This window comes from Neolamprologus multifasciatus, chromosome 9 (assembly GCF_963576455.1).
Source record: "Neolamprologus multifasciatus chromosome 9, fNeoMul1.2, whole genome shotgun sequence".
NCBI classification, from domain to species: domain Eukaryota; kingdom Metazoa; phylum Chordata; class Actinopteri; order Cichliformes; family Cichlidae; genus Neolamprologus; species Neolamprologus multifasciatus.
This window is the reverse complement of record NC_140447.1, coordinates 17183824-17210668: the sequence shown is the minus strand read 5'-3', so window position 1 is coordinate 17210668 and position 26845 is coordinate 17183824. Positions and strand designations below refer to the sequence as shown.

Genomic DNA, 26845 nt, shown 5'->3' with positions numbered 1-26845 from the left:
TGGCTTAAAATGAAGTTGGTTTGGAAACATATTCAGCGATGCTTCATCTCCTGCTTTGCGTTTGTGTGGGAGCCCCGTGCTAGCAGTGTCCAAGCCCCCCCCCCCCTTTTTTTTTTTCATACCGCGCCCCCCCTGCAATGGTCTGCGCCCCCCTAGGGGCGGGCCCCACACTTTGGCAAGGTCTGCCATATGACAAGACTGATTTCTCCAGCAAGGCTTTCCCTGGAGGGAGATCCAAGTTCTACATAATTTTCCTTTTGAAATTCCTTTTTTAGGCACCCAACAACCCCAGTGACCATCAGTTTACTCTCCAAGAAGACTAAAGAAACCAACTACAATTAAAAACTGTAAGCTCGAACTAGAAAACAGCTTACAACTACCTCTTAACGATCTTACCAAAACATATACAAGTGATTCTATTTGAATAGAACTTTGGTTACAAGTCTAAAATACAGAGATTTGCTAAGATAAACATTAACATACCAATAACTAGTTTCTGTGTGTCCAATGCAGCGTCATTCAGAACCTGTTGATGCCAGTGCTGTCTTTCCCCCTCTCTTGTTAAAAACACATTTGTCTGAACACATGTCAGGGTGCCAGATGTCAGCTGTGAAACTACCCATGGCAACATTATCCGAGCGTCATGTTGACACATCTCTCTTTGCTGCATGCCTCTCAAAGTTTAGTTAAGAATTTATACGATTGTTTAGCTTAATTGATCATACTGAATTACAATATCCCATCCCCTAAAATGCGAAGCAGTAATTTTGCCAGCATCTGAGTGCTACCTCTCCTTTCAAATACCAATGGACAAAGATTACAGGAAGCTTATGATTTAGGAATTCACCTGCACATGTGGTATACAGTTATTCACACTGTACAAATAAAGTAAGATAAAATAAAACTGAAAACGAGCTGAGACCACAGGTGACCACAGCAATAAGAGTTATGGCAAGCAGACCCTGTAACAGCACTCAAACTTAACAGAATCACATGATATTATTATTATTGTTATATATTATTTTACTGTCTTGACAGCATTTATAAATTGCAACATGACCCCAGACGTCATTACAGTTTTTTCCCCCTCCAGGTCTAACAAAACTGTTTATAGTGCTGTGGGAGGATTTTCTTTACAGGTTAATGGAAAACTTAGCTTGCCAACTTATCGGTCGATAAAAACAATGTGTATCAAAAAAAAAAAAAAATCTGGTTTCAAAAGACTATTTTTCAAAGTAACGGACACATAAGCTTGTAGTAAGTTGTAAAAAATATGGCTAAATATACAGTTTTACATACAAAACTTTCCATTTTTACATGTGTTTTCCAAGCACATCTGGCATCACTGCAGCCACTGCTACCTACCAGCAACCACGTGAAACTCACAAATCCCCTCTTTCTCAACAGTACGTGTTTCAAACGCTAACCCGTGAACACCTACTGAATTAAAGCACTTTGAAATTGTTTTATACTTTTTGATACACCCTGTATCTAAATAAATAAATCGATCATTCCTTTACCACTGTCGAAGTTGTCTTCATATGCTCTGCTTTGTCTGACAAATATTAAATTCCCTAAAATTCAGTTATATTCATTCACAGCCAAAGATGACATTTTGAATGAAAGTCTGTACAAATCACTAAACACACAAGTTGCATGCAATTCTATAATTGCACTGAAATCCAAAATAGACCCATTACTGGGGCTAGATATTAGTCCAGCTGTGATAATGGAGTAATACAAAATAAAAAGCCAAGAATTGGCAACACAAATGCAGCAGAACAAAGGTCAAGCTAATACAGTATCACTTTGTGTGACACAACAAAGCAACTCACAATAGGACAAAAGTCAGCACGTATATTAGGAGGGCTTATCTCCAAGTTCACAGCAACATGTTGGCTTGATTTAGGAAATTATGAACACACAGTTAACAGGCAGTAGGACGCCACAAGGACCTTAAGGGAAATATACAAAAAGTCTGTCACTGAGTGAGACAAAAAGAAAGCAAGTATGCAGGAGAAAGGCTTGATTCTACATTATGTGATGTGACCGGCACGTCTGTGCCACACACCTGTTGCTGGAGCTGCAGTTTACAATGCGCTCAGGCTGAGTTCTGCTTTTAGGAAACGCCCATCGCACAAATAGTGCCAAGTGAGTGTGAGAAAACTTCCACCCAGTTATCCTTGTATAAACATCCACATACTTGCTTACATGCTTGTGTGAATCCCAGCAGTCATTCTTTCACTCTGTTCAGTGAAAGCTATACAAAAATATTTTCCTTTTTTCTCCCCGTTCTTCAGTAGTCTAGTATGTCTCCTCTTTTAAACTAGACAAAAAGCATACAGGCATCTAACAACAGCGCTGGAAAGCAGGTTTGCCTCTGAATAGGACTGCATTCCTTTAACCAGTAGTGGGCTGTCACATACACGTCATACAAGAGATCCACACCCCTTATCTAATACAGCCTGAAAATTTAAATCGGGTCAGCTCAGGAGGACATCTTTACTTTCTCACAAGGACGAACAGCTTAATCTGCCTCGATCACCACACACTGAAATACCTGAACAACAACAACTTCTATGCCTTGGAGATTAAATGCTGTTCAGGCTTGCAAAGAGGGATACTTTCAAAGTGGTTTACACACAATACATGCACACATGGATGGGGGGGGGGGGGGGGGGGGGGGTTGAAAAAACCCACAATAAGTTAAAGAAATACACTTTTTTGCATATTCCTCTGGTCATACTTCAGATGTATGATTACAAGATGCATGCAGACATACATGCACAGCAGCACACATACACAGAAAAAAAACAACAACCACATTTGTGTCTGTTACATCTTCTCCAGAATTTGCATATGACTACTGTGAGATCTGACAGAATCCCATCTCATCCCATTTCCATATAAGCAGTGAAGCCATAGTCAAACCTGCAGCTGGACAGCATGTCATGTTAAATCTCGTATTGGTGATGTGACAAGCCCCATGCACCATCAGGTGGGGAGAGGGATGCAACAGAAACTGCTCAACTGGTTCCACGGGATGCGCTCCTGCAGCATTACTGAGAGAACAGTTGACAGACATTGAAATGGCACAAGCTGTGTTGTCTGTATAGTCCAGAATCAGTCATGCAAGAGGGGCCCTTAAAAAGGAGAGTGCTGCACTCCTTCAACACAGGCACAACAATGCAACACACAAGCAGACCCACCACCACCAACACACACACACACAAACAAACAAACAGACACTGCATTAATGCCTAAAACTGTATTCCAGTTTAAGTTCCTTCCTCCACCAACATGCGACTGGTGCATGTGTGAATCCATGGCAATTTTACTCTTTTAAAGCAAAGCCAAAATACACTACAAAAAAAACCCCTCCAGATTTATCCTCTTACAACCTTAAGTGTAATGCACAATCTGTGCTCGTGTCATGTGACCATGTGTCCATGGGCAACTTTGACACTTTGACTTAAACTGCTACAAAGTTACAGTTACAAAGCGCTCATTCTGACTGCTGTAACCAAGTCCACGAGTAGTACCGTCAAACACAGGAGAAACATTAGTTCAGGAAAAAAAGAAGAAATGAAAACCAGCAACAGCAAAACAAAAAAGTGGTCTATGCTTCCTAGAGAAAGGGGGGAATCGCCAACTTACCTAATGTGTCAAGTAGTAATGAGGCTTGGATAGTACAACAACAAACAACAGCCCGCTCAAGCACATGGTGATGGGAACTGTCCTGACTCACGTTTTCTGACAACAACGTTAAAAAAAGAAGGAAAATATAAAAAAGGACTCCAGCCTGTGCGGCTACATCGTTAGCATGCTAACTGGGCTCCTGCTTACCCTGGCGAACTTCGTCCGGTGTTGTAGGCACGGTCTCTCGCTCACTCAGCACAAAAAAAAAAACAGACACACACACACAATGACACATGAAAGTGTTGTGCACTTCGCATTTTCACTTTTTGCCCATTTCACATGCGGCCACCGCCGAATAAAAAGCGGAGCGCGTACGCTGCAGTAACTCCCCGCTTCAAGGCTCGCTTTTTGCCCGTGTCGTCTAATTAAGTTTGCTGCAGAAAACACCACCGATACAGGCGGCGAGCTTAGCCAAGCAGCTAGCGCTTGCTAATTTAAGCTAACGCCGAAGCGAGAGCCTGTGCCAGACAGACAAGACACACAACCGAGATTTGAAGAACCTCTCGCTCCTGCTCAGCGGATTTCACACACAAAAAAAAACATAGAAAAAAAAAACCAAAAACACCAAGCCGCGTCTCGACAAGGAGCACAAACGCGTGTGGCTACTTACGATTTAACACTTTTGGCCGTGTCCTCGCTGTTAAATTCCGCTTATCCGAAGCAGCTCTGACCTTCGCGATAGTGAAACAACATTTCTGCTGGCTAACTGTGCCGCCATGTTACTCCTGCTCTGCAAACCAATGCCGAGTGTTTATCTGGCTGGTAGCGATCCTATCCTCCCCCCACACACACGCCACACCACATCACGGGGGCTCCACAGCGCTATGAGCTCGGTTACGACCGGGGGACCCGTGAGCAGTCCTACGGCGATTTACCTGTCACGATGACCCGGCCACTTGCAGTTTGATTGATCGGCGTCGGATTTGGCAACATTTTATCTGACAAGCAGTTACTTTGACGTGCCACTGTGCCACGTCAGTGTCAATAATATTTCAAAAATGTGTTGTACTTTTATGCACGGATCGAGGAACTCCCCAACTCCAGGTTTACACAAGAAACAAGTGCATTTTTATGTATATATTTAGAAAATATCCCCAGAGCTGTGGTGAAATGGCTCGTCAAGATGTGTGTAAATGTAAGGTCATAAAGATTTATGTGTGCCTATAAATGATGTGTGTAAGCGCTGTGCCTTGAATAAAACGCCTGGTGAAAGCAGTGTTGGGCTCAACCACAGCACTAAAAGTGCAATTTCGGTCTGTCCTGGTTAACCCTAGTTTAAAAATCGCTATTACACTCGTCAGATACAGTGAATGCATGAGGGAAATGTACAGCAAGGCCATGATTATTCGCCACACTATTCCACTTTGGTGGCTATTTAACGAAAGGGACCTTTAAAAAATACTAAAGGGGCTTTAAAAACCTAAGAAATATGACAAGGCGTTTCCAGCTTATCTGGCTACCTTGATTTACTGTCTGGTCAACTATCTGTGGATCAAATGAGCAAGCAGGCGTTTTCTTTACATTTAAAAGTTGTACAACATCACCTCCCGGTGGTGCAAAGCTGAAAAATTAGGCTTAGAATGGAAATCCCTCGGAGACCTTTAACCCTATTTGAAATACATGGAAATTGAAAATTACAACCTTAGAATTTTTACTTTGTGTGACTTTTTTCATTCTTGTGTTGCAAATCAAGTTCAATGAAGTTAACATATAGAGGGCTGTTGTGGCTCGGGAGATTAGAGCAGATCATGTACCGACTGCAAGGTTGGTGGTTTGAACCCTGGCTGCTCCACTCGCTTTCATCGGAATGTGAATGTTACACAGAAAGCACACTGAAGTCGATTTTTTTTTTTTTTTTGGAGTACGAAACAACTGCTTTGTGGTACTTGGTGAAGCTGCTGTAACTCTGTAATAATGTCAAAAAAGAAACTTTGGCTAAACATCTTCCAAGATATGGCATGGCTTGTGATGTATATATAAAACAAAACAAAACAAAAGACATTGTAATTACTATGGTATAACTATGGTGCCCTTACTATTTTTCCTAGATTTTTCTTATTACAATTTATTAAATATTTTATTTTATTTAAAAAAATCAGACCTTTCCCACCCGTTTGATTATGTTAATAATAATAATAATAATAATAATAATAATCACTTTATTTATGAAGCACTTGCAAAGTGCTTCAAAGCTATTTGAAGATATATATATATATATATATATATATATATATATATATATATATATATATATATAAACTATACAGAAAAAATACAACTTAAAAACTGATAACATAAATATTTCAGAACCAAGAGAAGCGAGAGATGGCATGCCATGATACCCAGCGCCGTCTTCCACTCTCTCACATGTCCTTGATATAGTCAGACATAGTCAGACATCGTTAGCATATTTACTCAATCATATATAAAAAATAATGGTTATTTTATGTGTTAATAACAACAGCTGCAATGCTTTCAACAAAGGATATGAATGGTTGCCAGGTAACCTAGACTTTCCCAGCAGATCTTCTGATGGTGTACCTGATCTTTTCTTTCTAGATGAATATAACATATAACCCCTCTAATCTACTAGCCAGATGTTGGGCGCAGAGAATCCTTCCACCTCGAAAGAATGCACACTCTCGCCAACAAAGAAGATACAACAATCATGTTCACATCATGCTCACTAACAGAGATATTTAATGAGACCAACCCTGAGCAGTGAAATCAATAGAAACAGATTTACTGTTTATCCGCGTAAATTAGAAGACGTTCCAAAAATGGAACTTCGCAATCTGTGTAGCTTTATACAAATTCTACATACAATCTCTTTGGAATCGATTTTGCATTAAAAAAAAAAAAAAATCAATCTAAAATTGACTGGCCAGGATATAAAGGGTGAGAATCTGAATTAGATCAAACAAAATACCTGAGCTGCAAATAGCTTCGTGTGTGTGGCCTACATATTTATTTTTATTTTTATTTTTTGAGAAAAACTATTAAAAGAAGGCAAAGCTATTTCCTATATATAAATCATAAAGTGACCATATCCCAGATTTTAGGCATCAAAGACTGCATCAGTTACAGTAGGGATAAACACATTGCTTTTCATTACCTGTGCATGAAACTACAAACCAAAAAGGCTGGCATGTGGTTTTAACTGTATGAAGAGCATTGGATGTTTGGCTTGAAACTGGCTGTTTGAGTGGTAAATTAAGTCATTCCTGTCTTGTATTCAGTTGTAGATTAATTTACACATTTTTCATTATATAGGTTTTGAGGGGTCTCATGTTGTTCATAATTTTCTGTCATATAACTAGTTGTTGTCAGAAGCTGACATCCACTCGTGATGGGCATGAACATTATAGTAGTTATGGACTTTTAATGATTTCTTTGAGGCCAAGGCCAAGACCTATTAACTTCTCGTTAGTGATCGTGATTGATTCAAAAATTAATTTGTTGGATTGATCGATACTTCGAACAATAGGAACGTCCAGTTGCCTCAGTGAACATCCAAGAAGGAGAATTGTAGCTTTATTTTTGGCTCAAACAACTGTACATAAGTACAAGTTATTTGGACATACCAATGCCATGATCTGTAGGAAGACCCAAATTATCACCCTCAGATAAGAGGAAATTGTTCATGATGTTCAGGAACAATCACCACCATGAACCACCAAGGGTCAAATCTGCCATGAATTGGAAACTGCTAGAATACCAGTGCCGCTGGGTCTGGTTTGGTACAAGTGGTAGTGGTACATCGAACAAAGTGGATGGAATAATGAAGAAGGGGGACTACCTCCCAATTCTTCTAATTTACCTCAAGTCAAAAGTTCTTGTGTGTTTTTTTGTTTTTATTTTGAAGCCACTTATGTCATTGAATTGTCCAATCCTGGGAAAACAAACCAAAACCATTTAAAAGAAATCATTAAAATCCCCAAATTACCATGAAATTCACACCCATAGTGAGTGGATCTTAATTTTGGCGTCTAAAATAAAAGCTTCATACAGCGTTGAGGCATAATTCGTCGTAACACTGCCCCCTTCGCATTAAATATCAGTGAAATGAACTATTCTTGATTTTTCACTCCAGGTTCCCAGCAGGTGTTGCGTCTATGTAAGAAGTGATTGCATTCAAATGTTAAATACCAGGCTTCATCTAAGTGATCTCAACCGTGAGCCTCTTTCTTTAAATAAAAACTAAAATGCGTACACAGATATTAATACACAAGTCAAAACTCAGAGAATTTGTTTTCAATACATTTTATTCCTTTATCAAGATAACCCCTCAGGACAGGTTCAGAAATCCACATGCGGCTTAAAGGCAACCACTGCATACCCAACGGGTTAATCCTTTGGAACAGGCCGGTGTTAACTGGGAAACTACTTGAAAACGTATTTGATTGCTCTCTGTAGCTTTGCAAATTTATCTTATGGCATGTAAATAAAAGGCATATCAACCAGGCTCATATGGCACAGTCAATAATAGGGTAAAGGGAGGGGAGGGGGGTGTTAAGCTAAACAAAACATAGTTATGTTTCATTCTCGGTCCATGCTTTTACAACAAGTCATTCATGTGAACATTTTTCAAGCAGGCCATACAAACACAGGGAAACAATTCCACTTAAACAGCAGATGAGGCAGGATCATACAAGACAGCGATTCAAACTCACTAAACCAACATATTGCCTGATTAAGTCTTTTCCATCTCTCTTAGAAAGTCATCTTATCCAAAGCTAAAACACAAGGCGTGTTTATTTCTTAGAACTATAGATACAAACGCAACAGTTCATGATCTGTTCTGAACTCTGACACTTAATGCTACATGAGGTTACTTTGCTGGCAGTTTTGCACAATACTGAACCGTGAATCTACTTACATTATTACACAAAGATGTCTCCTGTTTTCCTCAAATGCTTTTTGCACACTCACCCTTATTCTTATTCATAAGGGGACTTTAAAAACCTCCATATTCTACCTTACGTTCCATCTATAGGTGTCCGCTGAAGAACGAAATGAAGAAAACACTGAGTTTGAGTCGATTTGTGACCCCAGTCTTAATCTGAAAGACAAAGATAAGATTTTGTTTCCTTTTTGCATCTCTCACTTAGGGGAAAACAAGAGACAGGGAAATTCACATATAGTGTCTGCAAAATCCCACCACAGAGGGGCAGGAGTCGGTGGCAAAGAAAAGGAGCAGAGCGAGCGGTTATAAATAAAAGGAGACGGAAAAAACCCCAGAAGAGACGAGTTGAAATACACAGTATTTAGAAAAAGCATGAAAAGATAAAATGGGAGAAACATTAAAACACTGCAGTGATCATTCCTGAAATTTTAAAATTACACTCTGTACAAAAAACGCTCCGTATCAATAGGCACTTCTTAAATAAAGGTCTTTTTTTTTTTTTTTTTCATAGTTTATTTTCTTAATTGGTTTTCTTTTCATTCACAATAGCACAGCAGGGCAAAGATTCAGAAATGACGGTGTGCTGGATGAGAAGCGAAGCTGCATTCTGGTCCTTGAAGTCCAGCTGGGAGGTCAGTCGTGTGTGGGAGCTGAAGATGCGTGTCGTAGATCAAGGAGCCGGAGGATCTGCTGGGCCGGACGTGAGGAGGGGACAGAGAGTGAGAGGAGAGTTCTCTGAGGTGGGGAGGCGATGGAAAGGGCTGAGAGGAATGTTTTTATGACGACTTCTCTTTTCTGGCTCTTGGTGAATCAGCTTGGTGAGAGTTAACTCCATTTACTCCGTTGGCTAAAAAAAAGGAGAGATCAAAAATGTGAAAGAGCAGACAAGCCTTTAAGTTATGTACTGTTTTGTCATTTGAAAAACTGAAAAAAAAAAAAGATATTTAATCATGTATTTTAAAGAACAACTGTGGTGATCCCACTGTGTGAATGAGAGCTGTATTGAAATAGTGCTTTTCTACTCTGAGCACTCTGAGCAGTTTTCCCATTAATTCCTTTTATCATACATAAACATTGCCCACGCTATTTTACTACAGAACAGTTTCATAGTCCAAGCTGAGCTGAATGCAAGCACCTATGATGATGGCACTGGAAGTGAGTGGTAGAAGGGTAGGTGGAGTTGGAGATGAGGACTAATTTGCATATGCACCACAAAGCCAAACATACTCCAAGAAAGAAAGGTGTAGAGTTACATCCAAGCCATTCTAGGGCATGAAAGGATTATTTACACTAAAAAATAGCTAGATATTATGCTTTAAATATGGAAAGTTGCAAGCTTATTTAATCCTGGGAGAGGAACCTCCAGCCATGTTTTTGCAAATAGGGAGCTAATTCATGCTCGTGCTCTCACCTTTGTCTTTCTTTGATTTGCTCTTGGAAGGAGCTTGTTTCTTTTTCAAGGTCTGAGCTTGGGCATGCTCTCTCCACCGGCGCAGCTGAAAGTTGATAAATTTCCACATCATAAAGGCCTGTGTGAGGCAGATGGCGGCCAGGACAGTTAACCTAGTAGAGAGAGGGATAAAAGCATCGCACTTTATCTCACGCATAAGACACTGATAAAAACGGCACACAAAAACAAAGTAGGAAGGGTTTAATCTGCTTAGCACAAGACGCATTGTGGTTGCGCGTCATGCTCATTTATGGAAGCAGGAGTGCATTTCCTTTTGTATGACGATGTTCTTGCTGTAGGTTTATTTTAGCTCTATACAACATGCTCTTAAAGGTCTACAAAGAAGGCCTCACGTCTCCACTGTGAGCAGTCTATGAGTGGTTCTTACAAACTTACATTTGCCGCACATGAATTTTTAAAAAAATATCAAGAAATTTAGCTTCAATCTCCACGAATTACACATTTTAAAAAAGGTTGTCCGAGCAAAAGAAATTAATTTCAGCTCCGTTTGCAAGTTCAGATATTTCAGTTTTTACTCTCAGAAACACTTACCGAACAAAAAGGATGTTAAAGTTTCCAGCGGCCCAATCGAAACCTTGGTTCTCAGCTGTGGAGAGGCCAAAGCCCACGGTGAGGACAGACAGGGACAGGGTGAGCAGCCGTCCGAGGACAAACAAGACCGCCCAAATAGTGAAACTGCGAAACAAGAGGACAAGTTTTAAGATTTTGCCCTCTTTTGCTTTCGATCTAAAACCTAATAGTGAACTCACCCCAGTTGCTTGTTCTCATTGCTGAAGTAGATCAGACGGGAAATGTGGAACAGAAGCTCGACAAAGTAATGACACACAAGGAGGACCAGACCCAGGCGGTTCAGGCTGTAACACACAAAGAAACATCTTTAGAGAGTTTTTCATTACAAATGACAGGAAAAAACCCCCACAAGGACGCCACAAACTTTCTCCTAAAGGGCAGTGTACAAACACAACCCACACCGACTCACACACTTAATTAAAGGCTTTCCACAGTGGGCGCTTCTTACTTTAGAATGTAGGCGCCAGCGATGTGGACCAGGTACAGGGAGATGTACACAAGCTGGCGTGGAATATCCTCCTAAACAGTAAACACAAAGGGTGGGAGGCCAAACATGGTCAAAATATTTATAGCAGTGCGGCTCTGCACATGGTGATTTAAGCGAGAGGATGATGAGACTTTGAAACAATGCGGCTCGGCCGTGGAAGTCAAACAGGAAACTGCGTCGCATCGTCCCATCCCAAAGCGACTGGCTCCGCACGTCCTCTTACCTTCTTTGTCTTTTGGAAATACAGCTCCGGTAGAGCATGCAGCCAGTAGCCCAGCTGACAGATGTAGTAGAATTTCATCTGGAATCTGAAAGAAAGCGAGACATTACAAAAAGCTTAGAAACGTCCCAAATGATTGATGAATTTCCACAATCAGCATCACAACTTACGGCATTAGTGTATGCGGATAACCCTCCCACAGGCTGACTGGATTGGACAGGAAGTTTTCCTAAGAACAAGCAAGCTTTTAAGTATGTTTTATGGGGTCAGGCATAAGCAAACAAAAACCAAAGGCAGCTGGCTATTGTACATACAGAGAGCAGGATGCTTGTGCCCCAACCAAAGGAGAAGAGGTAGAAGGCGCTGAGCTGGCCGGACTCATTGAACTTGCTGTGTTTGGTTTTGGAGAAGTGCTTCTTCCTGTTGATTTTCTGCAAAGATGACCAGCGGTGAACAATACAGAACTGTTTCTAACAGAGATGACCTTAACTCCGTGTCTTTATCCCACTTACGTCCAGCACATACTCCTGGATAATGGCATGCATTATGATAGCCACCAGCATGTAGAAGAAGATAGTTGCCAAGTCCTTGATCCCGTGGTGGAAGTGGTTCACGGCAGTCTCCTCTGGTGCTTCTGCAGCACACAAAAGTCATGCAGAGTGAAAAATCAACACCCATCTGTGATTGATTCACATCCAAAATGTCAGGTGCGCTTTCCTGGAGTGAGATGTTTGGATTAGTGAGCCCCGGCTGTGCAGAATTACACCACTTTGAAAACGCAAGAGACCGTATTTGAACCAATATACACACTGAATCTCTTCTAGCTTTCTAAAGTTACATTTATTTCCACGCACCCTTGAGCTCAGTGTCCATAAAAACAGATATAGCCGATACGTGAACACAGTTCCCAGCAAGTATTCTAGATGGACTGAGTGGTTTTGGCCATCGTTTACAGAAACTCGCAAAGAAATCGATCCAATTGGTCGCTTGAAAAATAAAAACACAGCAGCCATCATTGAAATTGTTTCAGAACACTCACTGCAGAGAGATTAGGACGCTGGATGCTATGTGGCTCATGAGATTCGAGCTGTAAATAAGTTACAGAATACGGCAAGTTGTCAGGTGCAGCAGATAAGAGCTGAATCACCGAGCTGGAAGCCTGCACACCACACACAGCACGAACAGGTCCTGCAGTCTCGGTATCTGAAGTCAGCTGGCAGAGATTCTGTTAACCTTGAAAGGAGCAGGACTCGGATTGTGAGGCCTATATTACACCTTAGCCCAAATTCGCCCGGTGCAACCTTGCCACAAGAGAACTTTATAAATCAGGCAGACTAAATTTAGCTCGGAAGCGGGGGGGAGGGGGGGAGAACCCTGAAATGGGTTTGTGTAGGGCTGCGTAAGTGCCACTTTAGAATCCAAATGAGAGGAATGCAGCAAGTAAAAGAAAGTATTGCACTGAAACATCTGTTCTCCCCACACACCACTGTTAACCTACCATTTGTTGATATGGTGACGTTGTACTGGACAGTTATGAAGAAGACTGCAAACTTAGAGGTGACCTGCAGACAAAAGGCAGTCGTGTCAATCTCAGTCAGACAGCAACTGTACAAAATACAAGTCAAAATGCTTATTAAAAATTGAAATAATACATTTAGGATGTGTATGAATATAGTGGTAATATAACACACCTGCGTTAATGCTGTTATGTTTAACACAAACTTACCGATATTCAGTATTTTTACTTGTTTGCTTTCTCTGTTATGCTTTTCCCTATTCGGTCCAGGAAAGCAAACATATCGTCACTATAAACACAACTTTTCTGCACAATAGACACAATGGAAAAAACCACTTAGAGCTTATATTAGTAAAAGTCTGTTTGTTAAGCTATACACCATATAGACAAGATTCTGGGCCTTCTCTTTTAATCACTGAATGCTGTGGGGTTGTTTTGGGGGCCCCTGGGCCCTTTAGCCCCAGTGAATGTTAAATCTTACCGAGCCATTCTGGACAATTCTAGGTTTTTCCAGGTTTGTGGGAACAGTTTGGGGAGGGGTTTTTCTATTCCAGGACAACTGTGTCCCCGTGTATAAAGCAAGGAAAACGGGTGGATGCGTTTGGTTAGGAAGAACTTGACTGTGCCACCTTGATCTAAAAAAACAAAAACATCTTTGAAAGAAAGACTTTGAGCGAAGGCCTCTCGTTCAGCACAACACTCTTCTGGATAAAAGGGCAAAAATTTCCAGACACACTCCAAACTCTTGTGGAAATCCTTCCTAGAAGAGTGAACGCTGTAGCTGCAAAGGAAGGGGGGGTGGGGACCAACTCCATATTATGTAATACCTATGTACTTAGAATGGGATGTCATAAAAGCTCCTGCAGGTGCAGTGTGTAGGTGGCCAGATACTCGTGTCCATATGAGTAAAAAGGCTTTTACTAATACAAGAAGTCAGAGTTTTTCCTTTGTGTCCCACTAATTTTGTGCAGTTATAGTTATATTTATAGTGGAGATATTTGTTTTCCTGGCCTAAAGAGGGAAAACTATAACAGAAAGCAAAACAACAGGTACAAATACTTGACACTTCTATGCCTTCCAATTTTTTTACTTTCATTTTGCTTATGTAATTTTTGTATACAACATTTTTAGTCAGAAAATTTAAGAACACGAGTTAATGCATGACACTAAATGTGAATTATGTAGAGCAACAAACTCCTTACGCTCACTGAAAGCAAAGATAACTTAATCAAGGCAGGCAGCTAATGAGATATCAGTTGGAAGTTGCATATTAGTCCTTCACGGCAAGAGAACCCGGCTTGCAACAAATAAATATCTCAAAGCAAAGAAAAAAAGAGCTAAAGCTAAAGTAGCACAGATAAATCTAACAATTCTTGCAAATATCACGCTTTTCAACATCCACGCTGCCAACAGCACGTAGTTCCCAGGAGTTTTACTTTGGAAAGCACAAACAGGAAGCAGTTTTAATTATGGCCGGCTGGACACCAGCAGCGGTGGTGCTTTTTTTCCGCCTAGGATGAAACGCGCTTTGACATTAACGCACATTTGCTTCAAAGCAGAGCAGATTGCAGCGCGTTAAGACACTGCCGTGTGTGTGACACGATCCCGTGTGTCGGCTCGCTGTGTCCGGTCACGTCTGAAGCGCTCTCCCAGCTCCAGTGACAACTTTGAGTGACGGAGAAAGCGGGTTTCGGTGATGACAGCGCTGTGTGAACCGCTGCGCGATTGCCACGTAACACATACAAACTGACCCAAGTCCAGAGTGTTGCAAAACACCGTAACCACTGAGCTCGATAAAGTGCTGCAATGCAAACTTGCCGCTTGATGGGAAATTTCTGCAAAACATATCGCAAAAAAATACTTTTGTTTTTGGTTTTCTTTTTGCGTGCATAATCGAACCGCGGGCCTTAGTGTCGATGATTTTTTTTTTCTTAAATAGCCTGTCGAATTTTAGGTGGGAAAGCAGCCAGATGCGAGTGAAATAGTTCCCACGACGCTTTAACAAAAACTCATATTTAGTCACTGTAAATAACATTACCCGAGAGCAGTTGAGTGAGGTTAGAACGCTCTGGAATGAAACGCAAACGCGAGGCCATCGTGATGGGGAAAAGTTTCGATTACGAGAGGAAGTAGTGTGAAGAATAGATCAGACAGCCATGTCAGTTCTCATGAGAACCGATTGGGAGTATTCGGCATTCATTCTAGCGATAATCCTCCTCACTTTTCCTGCCGAGCATCCCTCGAGTGATCCACAGTTTAAAATAAGCCATTCAACATGTGGACTCACCTCAAACATCAAGCCGAGGAGAAACACCATAGCAACACAGGAAACAATATCTGCATGGTTCTGGATGACAAACTCATGGCTCAGCACCGGCGGATTCTTGTTAGTCTTTTTTCGGATCCCCATGTCGACGCGATTCGTCCAACTTTTGCTTCACTGTAGCCGGGTTTTCTCCCTCCTCCTGCCTGATAGTAAGATATCCTTGTGCTCAAAGCTCCCTCCTGTTTCCTACATGCAGCGGGCCAGGCAGCGATTGAATGGCGTGTCACTCTTCCACTAGTGGGAGGGTCCACGGATAGAGCTGGTGCGCCTGACCAACGAGCCATCTTTACGCACAGGAGAGTAACAGCTGGGGCTCTCTGTCGCTGCCTAGAGGTTCGGAGTACAAGATGTAAGCTGAGTTTAGTGGCTGGAGAAAGCCTTCCCTTAAAATATCTTCTATCATATCAGCTGCTTAATTTACTCTAAAAATAAACTGGACCAAGCCACACCTTCATAAAGTAGAAAGTGAGAATTCGTTTGCACTCTTATGTCATTTTGTTTAAGGATAGGGAAAAACACAATTTATGAGCAAATATACACTGCTCGAAAAAAAAAAAAAATCAGTGGGGGAAAAATAATGCTGGATATCCACAGTGATACAGAATGGTTCATGCGCTTGGAATGAAAGGATGCTACATCATTTGATAGAAATAGAAATGATCAACCGACAGAGGGCTGAATTCAGAAACACCCCAAAAAATTGAAGTGAAAAAATGATGTGGCAAATGAGTCCATTTTGGCTCCCAAGTGCTTGTATGCATGCTTGACAAGGTCGGTGCATGCCCCTAATGAGATGATGATGGCGTCCAGGGTGGATCTCTTCTCAGATCTGTACAACCTGAGGTGCAACCTGGTAGCGTCAGATGGACTGAAATATGATGTCTCACAGGTGTTCTATTGGATTTAGATCAGGTGAGTGTGGGGGTCAATCAATGGTATCAGTTTCTTCATCCTCCAGGAACTAACTCTGTTCACGAGGTTGCGAATTGTGGCATGCCAGGAGGAACCAAACCAGACATGATCAACAATGTTACAGCATAACGTTCTCCATGCTCAGTCTGATTCTGCTCTCGTCTGTGAAAAGCACAGGGCGCCAGAGATGGTCAACTCTGGTATTCTATGGCAAATGCCAATCAGGCTTCACTGTACCAGGCAGTGAACACAGAGCCCACAAGAGGACATCAGGTCCTCAGGCCACGCTCATGAAGTTTGTTTTGGATTGTCTTGACAAAGACATTCACTTCACTGGCCTGCTGGAGGTAATTTTGTCGCTCTGGTAGTTCCCATCCTGTTCCTCCTTACACAAAGAAACAGTTACGGTCCTGCTGATGGGTTAGGCCCTATTCAGCTTCTAGAATAACTGCCTGTCCCCTGGAATCTCCTCCATGCTCTTAGACTTAGACTCAACAAATATTCTGGCAATCCTGGAGAAGGCGGATTGCCTGTGCAACCTCTGTAGGGTCCAGGTATCAGCTGATGATATCAGTAGTCACACCGACCCTAGCCAAATGCAAAACTAGTGAACAAACAGTCAGAAAAAACGAAGAGGGAAAAATGTCAGTGGTCTGTTTAGGACACTGTCTCATTGTTGCTCCTCTAGTGCACCTGTTGTTAATTTCATTAACACTAAAGCTGGTGAAACTGATTAACACGTTCCTCTGATCAATATGCCAGAGGTTTTAATGATATCAGCTGCTTATTTGACTCAGAAAATATACAGGGCAAAGCCACACCCGGCCTCAGGCCACAGTGTTTGTTGCCCTCATGTGATTTTTATGTATATAGCAAGGGAGGAACTCCCTTATGAACAAATAGACTTCAAACTTTATTAGAAAAGAAGTGAAAACATATGAATACATGTGAATTCTTACTTATAGACTTGATTTAGTCTATTTGAATATTTGACAAGATCCAAAAACTTACAGTGAGGATCCTGTGCCTGTTATCATAAAAGGAAGCTACAGTAGTCATTGTTATGCCAATATCAATGTTTATCTATCAATATATTATTTATTTTTTTAAACGAATTTCTATTTTCGCCATTTCTATGTTTCACTTTTGGAAAAAGGGAAGGGCAAGCTGCTTATTGAGCTCAGGAAAAGGTAATCACATGCTGGCAGTAATCATTCAGATTACAGGAAATCCGCTGAGGTGTTACATAAGTTCACCTGTCTACGCCTATGTGCTCAGAGCAATTAAAAGGTATGTACACAGATCGTCGTGCACGAGTTTTCTGTTATCAAGTTTTAAAATATGTGGAAACCCGGGCATTTCGTTACTTGCTGGTGATATCAGATATGAAACTGTTACAGGACTGTGACCCTGTTCCTATACACGTATACACATTTCCGACCTGACTGTATAGCTATGTGAGGTGGAGCCCTTTAAAAGAGAAAGGACAGTGGCATTTACAGTTGCCTTCCCTGAATGAACACCTCTCTCCTCTCAGAGTGTACTGGTAAGTTAAAATGCTTGTGTGTGTGTGTGTGTGTGAGAGAGTGCTTTGTTGTAGCCTGATTTCAGTGTGATAGCACGCAATGATAACTGTGTAGACTGAATATTATCAAACAGATATGTAAATGACATCTGAAAATTTTATAAATCAGCTACTTGAACATAAACTTTTTTTTTTAATTGCAGTGCTGTTTTATTCAAAATGTTTCTTTTGCCAGTTTTTGAAAATTTCTAATTGAACAACATAGATTTGGCTTATTTGTTGTGTGAAATGTAAGAACAATCCAGTCTCTTATATAAGAGTTCTAATGCTCTGATTTGCCCTGATAGAGATAATCGATAATTGTTCTATTACATAAATTAAGTGCTTATCAGGACTTTTTTATGTGTTCATGACATGGATCAAAGGTCAGTATCATGCAGCACCTGACTAAAGTCACGCTGCATTTCATATCAATGACAAAAACAAGCAGCAGTTTGTACAAGACAAAATGTTACACACACACACACACACACACACACACACGTATATTATATATATTTCCTTCTTTGCTTGCCTTCTTTGCAGATTGACCAAAATGGCCCCTGAAACACTGGAAAAGGTCCACAGCAGCATTTCTCCAGACCCTTCAAAGCAAAACTGAACTTCAGGCAAAAGCACATCTGCCTGCAACACAGACGGATACTTCAAGTTTGAAGTGACAACACGATGCCTCAGCCAGACATTCGGTACACCAAAGTGCGATGGCTATTAACCATCGCTGGAGTCTTCCTGTATGTCGGGGACATTTGGACAGACATTGTACTGGCTGTGAAATATTTTCAAGAGGAACAATACGTCTGGACTGGGTTCACCGTAATGTTTATTCTGATCGGGCTACTGGTTACTCAGATCTTCAGCTATGCCTGGTACTGGGATGACTTGAATGACCCTCTCTTAAACCCTGAAGGAAAAAAAGAAATATCAGACATGTCAAAACCTGGGCTTGTTATGCTGCATGCATTTGGCTTGGGCATCTTTACCAGGTATGCCATTAAAATTACAGCTTTCATGAGACCACAGTAGCCGAAGTAGGATATGACTTTTGAGTTTAACACCTGCAAATTAACTTGAGGTTGCTTGTTGTACCTACAAATAGGAGTGCCTGCATGTTGTGAGTCAAAACGTGCTTTATGATAATCACGCACATTGACAAAGTGGTATTTAATAAACTGGAATGCCCACATTCAAGCTGTGTTCAACTTGTTGTATGGCATTAAGATAAAGCCTTACAAATGAATCACCGTCTATGCAGCAACAGCACGCTATGCAATAACACGTGCACTGCAGGGTGGCAGCCTGTTTGTTTTCATTGTGTTTGCCTTGTCTCTAGGTATTACCACCTGCTGAAAGAGGGTTTCCAAGTGGTTTGGATGAAATCAAATGGCGATGGGGTGGATAAGCTGAGGGAAGTTCACAAGAAGCTGTTTTGCGTGGCCACCGATCTGAGCATGCTCAAGCTCTTTGAGACTTTCCTGGAGAGTGCCCCCCAGCTCCTTTTACAGCTTTACATATTACTGGGCCACAACAAAGTCTCAGTCATACAGTGTAAGTAGAGACAAAAGAAACTCTACACATGTGTGCGAACCTGAAGAATCATTACTTACACTGCCTGTTCTTGTCTTTCAGGTCTATCTGTGGCCTTCTCCTTCTGTAACATCGCATGGTCACTGGTGGACTATCGCCGCTGCCTGCGGAGATCTCTCCCCCATATCAGAGAAATGCCCTCTGGCCTCCCCACAGCAATCTACCTCCTCTACAAAATTTGTACCATCACCAGCCTCATTCTCAGCTACAGCCTCCTTCTCATACTGAGCATCTACACCACAGTAGCACTCATTGTCCTCTGGCTGCTGGCAACAATATGGACACATTTGCTTGAAACCAAATTCTGCTCAGGCAGAAGCCTGGAGTTTCTCTACAGGGCAGTTGTAGGAGTCATCCTGACATTCACATTTTTTAATGTGAAAGGACAAGACACAAAAGTAGCCATGACCACCTACTACATTTTCTACACTGTTATTAACATTATGTCACCGTCGTTGATGGCTTTGTTAAAGCCGGAGCTGCAAACAAGCACTTTGCTGCTGACAATCAGCGGTTTAATCTGTGGATGCTCAGTGCTGGGACTGGTGTGCCTCATTTTGTACTACGTCCAACTGCACTCCAGAAGGGTGCAGCGCGAAGAGGATGAGGTGGACGACCCGGGAAAGGAAACAAAGTCACTTGCAAGAATCAAGAACTTCTTGAAACCTTAATTCTTTTTCAAATTAGTGTAAAAGGGTTCAAAAAGACATGCACAGGTTCAACCGGCCTAAAGATTTCACACGGAGATAAAATAAAGGAGCTTTTAGAGGTTTTGAAGGTACCATTTGCACTATTGGTGGCTATAGCTAGACAATAATATATGTGGTTGAATGTCTATTTTATTTTTTCTTTGCCTATTTATTCTTACAATGTGCAATAAAGTAGGTAATCTGCAAATATTAATGAAAGCAGAATTATCTCTTGATGTTTTCACATGACTTTTAAATCTTGGAAGAAACTGAAAGACAAGAGTGTGTAGTATAATATACCAGTGATGAGAGCAACATAAATACATTGTTGTGCTTCTTAAAGGCTTGTTTGTCAGTGCATCACCCCACCTGTATTAGCATTTCTACCCTTAGCAGCTTGGTGAAGCACCAACCAAAGCGTTGTGCAGTGTAACATTTGTATATCCAAATCTTGCAAGTGGACCTGTAGTGCATATGCTCAACACAGGATGGCGCCATTATCTAGGCTGTGAGCTCAATGGTGGCGTGAGCAACAGTAACAAAGCCACCAAAGTTGTTCTTTTAGTAAGAAAGCATGAAAGATTACTTAAAGATGGGGTCAAGCCATTTTTAATCCCTCTAATGTTTTCTCCTTAACATTTTCCATAATCTTTCAAATTATACTGTAGTTGATTTTTTAGGATTCCTAAGTATACTATTTAAGCCTTTAACCTATATATCATTGCCTTATATCGCTTGTTTTTGTCTAAAAGTAAAAAAAAAAAAAGAGTTCAGCTGATCAAGTACAGGATCACACACAAAAAAGGAAAGCTGGACAGTCGAGATGCTCACCAAGAGTTGAAGAGTGGATCATCTACCACTTCAGTAATGTCACTGAACTTGAATATTACTGTAAATGTAGCTACCAGAAGGATCCTGAGCATCCTAATACTCAGAAACTGAAAGGTGGCAACTAAACATCCCCCCTCCCCTCCTGAGAAGTAGTGAAGACAGGGGGTCATGGATGAGCTAACCAGAAATAACAAACCAGTGCTAATTTTGTTTTGACTACCAGCAAAATATTGTATGAGTCAAGCCGGAGAGAGCTGCGGACGCTGTTTCTTCCTGGCTTGGGCGGAAAAGGAGGGGAGGGGAGGGTGGCCCAGTGTGAGCTCACCTGGGAGGAACGCTGACAAACCGCAGGGTCCAGAGAGCATGATGGTTGTTGGCTCTCAAATAAGCGCAGCACGTCCCCCTCCACCCCCACCCTCACCCCTGGCCTTCCTTTAATTTAGCCAAACTCGGAGCTTTTTGACTTGTTTACTCCAAGAGGCCACTTTAACTTTCATCTGTCGGTTGTGCCGTGTCAGAAGCACTCCATAAAATGACAAATTTAAGTGAGGAACTTTTGTTGGAGAGGAAATGAATCACTGCCAGGTAGTGCACAGAATTTTACTGTGGAACCTCATCGGACACACTCAAACTCCATGGCGGCGTGCATTTGATTTGTGCGTATTTAGAGAACACAAAGGTGATTAGATATAGTTCAAAAAGACAGAAATGTATGTGAAGATTGTCCGTGATGCTGATTTTTAACAACTTTCCTTTGGGTATTAACACCTGCAGGGAGGACTCTCAACCAAAATCACATCAACCTTTGCATTTAAGATGATGAATGCGCACCTCTCTGCCCTCTACTGTATATTTCCTCGGGCGCAGTGAACTAATGCAATGTAAATCTGCCAGAGGGATTTTTATTGGGAGAAGACACGTGTCTTGTGCTGGAGTCCTAAGCAGTCTCTCTCTCTGTGGTCTTTGTCGAACTACATATGGCGGTGACTCACCACTGATAGCACTGCCAGGGAACAGTCGCAAGCCATTGGGATAAAATGTGTTGAGTAAAGCATTACCTCCCTGTCTCCAGGAGAAAACAAGCAGAGAGAACGCTGGCGTTGACAGCCTCACAGTAATTTCCACTCCTGGCACTGAGAGCTTAATACCCAGTAATCTCTAACTCCGATCTCGTTGAAATGCGCCTCCAGAAAATGCTGGAGCGCTCGGTGAGAATCTGAGAAACTAGACCCAGATCAAAGATGAATCTTCAGAGCACCACAGGTCTCCATTTTGCCAAGTAAAGGCCTGATCTTGCGGTGCTATCGAACACGGCAGCAGTACCAACACAAAGGCATGCAATCACCCACTGTCACCGCCTCAGCACCGGCTCTGATTTGTCTGATTTGAATGGCACTCCATGTCTACGTAAACAGTCTTGACCGCTGACCTTTCCATAACCACCGCTAAACTTTTCACCAAATCTTATCTCTTTGTTTTCCATCACTACATCCTGGAACAGCCGGTCAGAGTTGGAGAAACGATGGGGGGATTCCTGGCATACGCCATCCCCACAATTTGTACAGACACAATAAACCCGGGAAGGCAGGCTGTTTTTCATTAGGGCTTCAAAGTCCATATAAACCATGATTAATGAAGCCCTAAGATGCTGTATGTCTTTAATTATTATGGCTTGACTGCTACACCAGTGCCTCAGATGCATTAGCAGTGTTGGCGATCTGTACACGTCTGCCTGGCTCGTTCTGACATGGCAGCGTCGCCTCATTCTCGGAGAATTCCTCAAATGTGGAGGAAGGGAGTGAAAGACCCCCCCCCCCCCTCCACCACCACCACCCCTTTTTTTGCAGTGGCACAGAAATTTCTTTAATCACTGTACATGCACACTTACAAATTAGTTTGGGCAGTGACAGATTGGAGAGCAGGCTGAGTATAATTACATGCAGTGGGCTGGTGTGTGTGATCACAGCGTGGCATTGCGTTACCCAGAGGGTTCTGTAAATAAAGCACTCGTACAATGAATGAGGATATTGTATGCATTATGGTGGGTACAATGGTCTTACCATTGTTACTACTACGATTTTTGCTACGGAGTAGCTGTCAGTCTTGTATGTCAAGAGGCGCAATGAGGGAAAGTCAATCTGGGATTAAGCAGAAATTACTGTAGATGAGGTCAGTTGTTGCTATAATTCTGACATAAGGCATCAATTTGCCTGAAGCAACGAGTCATCTAGCGTGGAGAATTAACCTCAGATAGACATATCTTAATTCTCGGGAGACATTCTCCTTATTTAGATATTTATTGTGCAATATGAATGTTGATTTAAAGGGATCGTCTGTTATTATATGGCCCTAATATTTGCTCTGGTTATTATATAGCCCCACATTTTTAATTGAAAAATGGAAATCAGTGCACTGATGTGGAACACACATCTTAAACTGTTGACCTCAGCTCTATTAAGAAGAAACTTGGTGTTTATGACTGTTTTGAGCAAACAGCACATCTCAGGTGAGAAAGGGGTTGTAGCTGATCACCTACTACTTGCATATTGATCCTGCTTGAGACTTAACGCTCCCTTCTATGTAGACTAACACATGATTGTATGATAGAAGTTCTTTTACTGGCCTAAATCAAAACCAGTTCCTTGGAGCTAAGCTAATAGAAAATAAACGTTAAAACAATTGCAGGCGTGTCACCTTGACCCCCATTTCGGCTCTTCACAAACCCACATGTGAGTCATCTTTAGAGGACTTCAAAGCTCTGAAGCAAAGTGTGCTCCCCGCTCTGCGTCTTGTCCAGCCAGTGGGACACAGAAACAAAGAGCGAAGAGGAAGCTCATTTGTATAATCCTCATTTAGTGCAGGAGGTTTATGTTTCACAGCCACGGACAATCAGCGTGCACTAACATAATGGTGCTACCCATCCCAGCCCGCACACGCGGTCTCTGCCGCACAGACATAGACACAGATAGAAAACAGAAGCCATGTTTATGTTGGGCACACTCCCACAGCGCACAAGATGATGGATTATCCAGTGTTCTTGTTTATTTGTGCTGTGCAGGGTAGAAATATGGGTAAGAGGACCTCATGCATACAGCCTATGTATGGCAAATACAATCAACCGTAAAATAAGATTGCATATTATGAATGAGCAATGGGTTCACATGTACTTATGCACAAGGCTGCAATCAAGCACACTAGCATACGCACACACACATACACACACATCTTTTTGCAAGGGAAGCTTGTCTTGATTAACCTGGCTGGCAGAACCTGACATGTTTTTCCTTTTACGTCATGGCCTGTTCCTCGAGCGGCTCAGTGGAAGCCATCAATTCTAGTTTGTCTGCAGTTTGTCTATTTGAATCTTTTGCTAATCTGGATTATTCATTGATGGCCCATTGGACTTAAACAGGAAGTGCTGAGCGATGGCCACTGTGGTATAGTTTTTAACATCATATATCATGTTTTCTTTTTTTTTCTTCCTTCTGTCAAAATGGCATCAATCAGTATGGCCACCAGTGAAAGTTTGTAAAATCCGTGGACTCCCTGTGGATTAGAGCTTTACCCCGATGAGAAACACAAATGGCAAAAGAGTCTTCTGATAAGGAAATGATTATCAGGGTGAGCCATGAAAACTGTAAGGGGGCATACAAAGCATCTGTGACTTTATGAGTATGGGGGGACAAACGTTTTTCTCTCATACATTTTCTCTCTGAGCCGCGTACACAACAGCTTATCACCCCCTTGACAATTTTCTTTTTTGCCCAGTATCACAAAGGCCAAAAATGTTGAGTAGAGCAAAAGATGCTATGCCTGATTATAACAAGAGGTCAGGTCTTTGATGCTGGTACGGTGAAATTTGTTATACGTTAAGCCAGTGCTAATGTGATTATGGACATTGATCCATTAAATCTACTGTAAAAACGCAGCCTACACTAGTTTTGAACTTGATACTGAGAAGAAATGTGAGAGGTGAAACATTAAAGACCCTTTGATGTAATATTTAACCCATCTGCAGTGAATGGGAGGGAAATGACCATAAAACTCCTTTTGGGCCTGAGCAACAGGGACAGGTCGGTGTGAGAAATGGGATGTGTGATTTTCTCTCTGGTTTCTTGCGGTGCCATTCCAGCGTGCGCATGAAAAGGGGGCAACTGCCTGTCATGATTACCCCAGAGGACGTTTTATCAGGGCAATAAAATCAGGTTCTGTGTGGCTGGAATAGACTGTGGAACTCCCCCGCCTACTGGGATCGGGCCGAGTCTCAGCCTGCCACCCCATTCCTCTTCTGCCACGGCCAATAAGGGGAAAGTTTACCTCAAGTTTGGCTAAAAAGCAACACAACAGACTGAAACTTGCCTTCAGTTTGCTTTTTAGGCTTATTATTTTACTGTAGAACCTACAAAATCCAGATGGGCCATGTGCAGTATATGCCCAATCTTTTGGATATGGCAGTTTAAATATGTTGTTAAATATTTTTGAACAAAAGATAGAATTTTCTTATAATCATTTCAGATTTTACACAAATCATTTTTTTTTACACGTATACATATATAATAGATATATTTTTATACTGATAAATAATCAATACTGATTTTAACTTACATATGATCTAGTTTCAATGTGAATTTATGCTTGACAAAACCAAATATAATGAATTCTAATAGGCTAATAAAATGGCAGCTGAGACCGTCTAAGCTAGTTAGCTTAATAAAATTAGCTACAGTCTCTTTTTGTTAATAAGCACCACTGTATCAAAGTGTTAGTTTATCAAAAGTGATATTATTAATGGGATTTTTATTATTATTAATAGCTGGGGTAAAACATTTGCTTAAGCTGTAGCTAAAGACATCTACACAAACAGGCAGATTTAAACTTAGCATAGCTTTATTGCTTCTTTAGCTAGCTTCTTTCTGTAATAGCAAATGCGATGATACTAAAACCAACTTAAACATTTTCATGGCATACAATTTTTCATTATGGCAAAACAATAAGTCAGAGCTTTTTACAGTTTTGAGCAAACAGGCTACTGTGGTTTGCTATTGCCTTTTATCTAGAAATGCTCGGTGTTCATACCTCTAACATTACTGATAATACAGTCCAACAGGGGACTTTCACAAGCCCATAAGGACCTAATTTTATTGTGGATCAGCAGCAATTTCCAAGTGATCCTTCTTTTCTTTTCAAAATGTGTCTTTCTCTTTTTTCTCAGAGTAATTTGTTTAGCACATATACATGAGGTAGTCTTTAGTTTTGTCTGAATTCATGGTCCTGCTATTGACAATTAATGATGAAACATTCCACCAGCATCATTTCACAGAATTAATCAGGAATCCGATAACTAGAGAGTCACCCCCTTGCCTAAAAAACCTTCCAACTTCCTCAAACTTATAGAAAGCAGAAATGCTCGGCTCACATGACTGCTGCTATCTGTTTTCATTTGAGTGTCAAAAAGCTATCAACATGGCATCTCAATGGGATGTGCACAGTGCAAGGCCTTTTGGTCTAGCCCGTAATGCAACAAAGGTGTGGTGACTTAGTAATCTCCTTAAAAAGGGTCCCTGGCAAAGCCACGGGTTCACTCCTGGGCCCCAGAGTCTACCAGAGGAAACTACCCCCAAACCACCACCAGCACCTTCAGATCTCAACTCAGATAAAGCACACTGATGACATCACCGTCTCCCCTTCTTTAAAAAAAAAAAACATCCCAGTGGTCTTCCCTTATTAGCATGTGTAGTGTAGCGGGCAGTGAGAATAATAATGCGCTCTCCCTCTCACACTGACTGAGCTATTTGGTTGAAACCACAAAGCCCCAGGCAGCGGCCAAGCTAAATAACAGTCAGAGGGAAGATGGTCATAGCATTACAATTAGAGGCAGTTTATTTTGCATTCTGCCTATGCCAAGAGGATCTCAGGCTGTAATATGTGCCAAAGATGTTTGAAAGTTTAAGTTGTTGGAGAAATCTGTGGAAAGCTTATGAAGGTTTCAGATAGAGGAGTGCGGTCAGAGGTGACTCTGGGTGAAAGTTGACCAGGGGAAGTGGAAATG

At 41.5% G+C, this 26845-nt stretch overlaps 3 protein-coding genes across 16 annotated transcripts in view; 1 reads left to right on the top strand and 2 right to left on the bottom strand.

The window, feature by feature from the left end:
* ncoa2 (nuclear receptor coactivator 2) overlaps positions 1 to 4680 on the bottom strand; it is a 60399-nt gene extending 55719 nt beyond the window's left edge. For 6 of the 14 annotated variants that reach the window (XM_085172615.1, XM_085172628.1, XM_085172626.1 and 3 more), the window contains exon 1: positions 4310 to 4568. The gene's annotated coding sequence lies outside the window, so the exon portion shown is untranslated. The other 8 variants (XM_085172618.1, XM_085172622.1, XM_085172619.1 and 5 more) reach the window with 5 other exon arrangements.
* Positions 4681 to 9094: 4414 nt separating this feature from the next.
* On the bottom strand, positions 9095 to 15462 carry tram1 (translocation associated membrane protein 1). Its single transcript, XM_085173289.1, has 11 exons — positions 15157 to 15462; positions 12852 to 12915; positions 11866 to 11987; positions 11668 to 11784; positions 11524 to 11582; positions 11357 to 11441; positions 11095 to 11165; positions 10826 to 10930; positions 10608 to 10751; positions 10017 to 10168; positions 9095 to 9452 (listed from the first exon to the last, which is right to left on the bottom strand). Exons 1-11 carry the CDS (start codon positions 15277 to 15279, stop codon positions 9382 to 9384), a joined length of 1113 nt encoding a protein of 370 aa, XP_085029415.1. The 5' UTR covers positions 15280 to 15462; the 3' UTR covers positions 9095 to 9381.
* Positions 15463 to 16997: 1535 nt separating this feature from the next.
* On the top strand, positions 16998 to 20483 carry xkr9 (XK, Kell blood group complex subunit-related family, member 9). Its single transcript, XM_085173288.1, has 4 exons — positions 16998 to 17653; positions 18218 to 18675; positions 19023 to 19237; positions 19319 to 20483. The coding sequence occupies exons 2-4, from the start codon at positions 18359 to 18361 to the stop codon at positions 19945 to 19947; spliced, it is 1161 nt and encodes a 386-aa protein (XP_085029414.1). The 5' UTR covers positions 16998 to 17653; positions 18218 to 18358; the 3' UTR covers positions 19948 to 20483.
* Positions 20484 to 26845: the final 6362 nt, after the last annotated feature.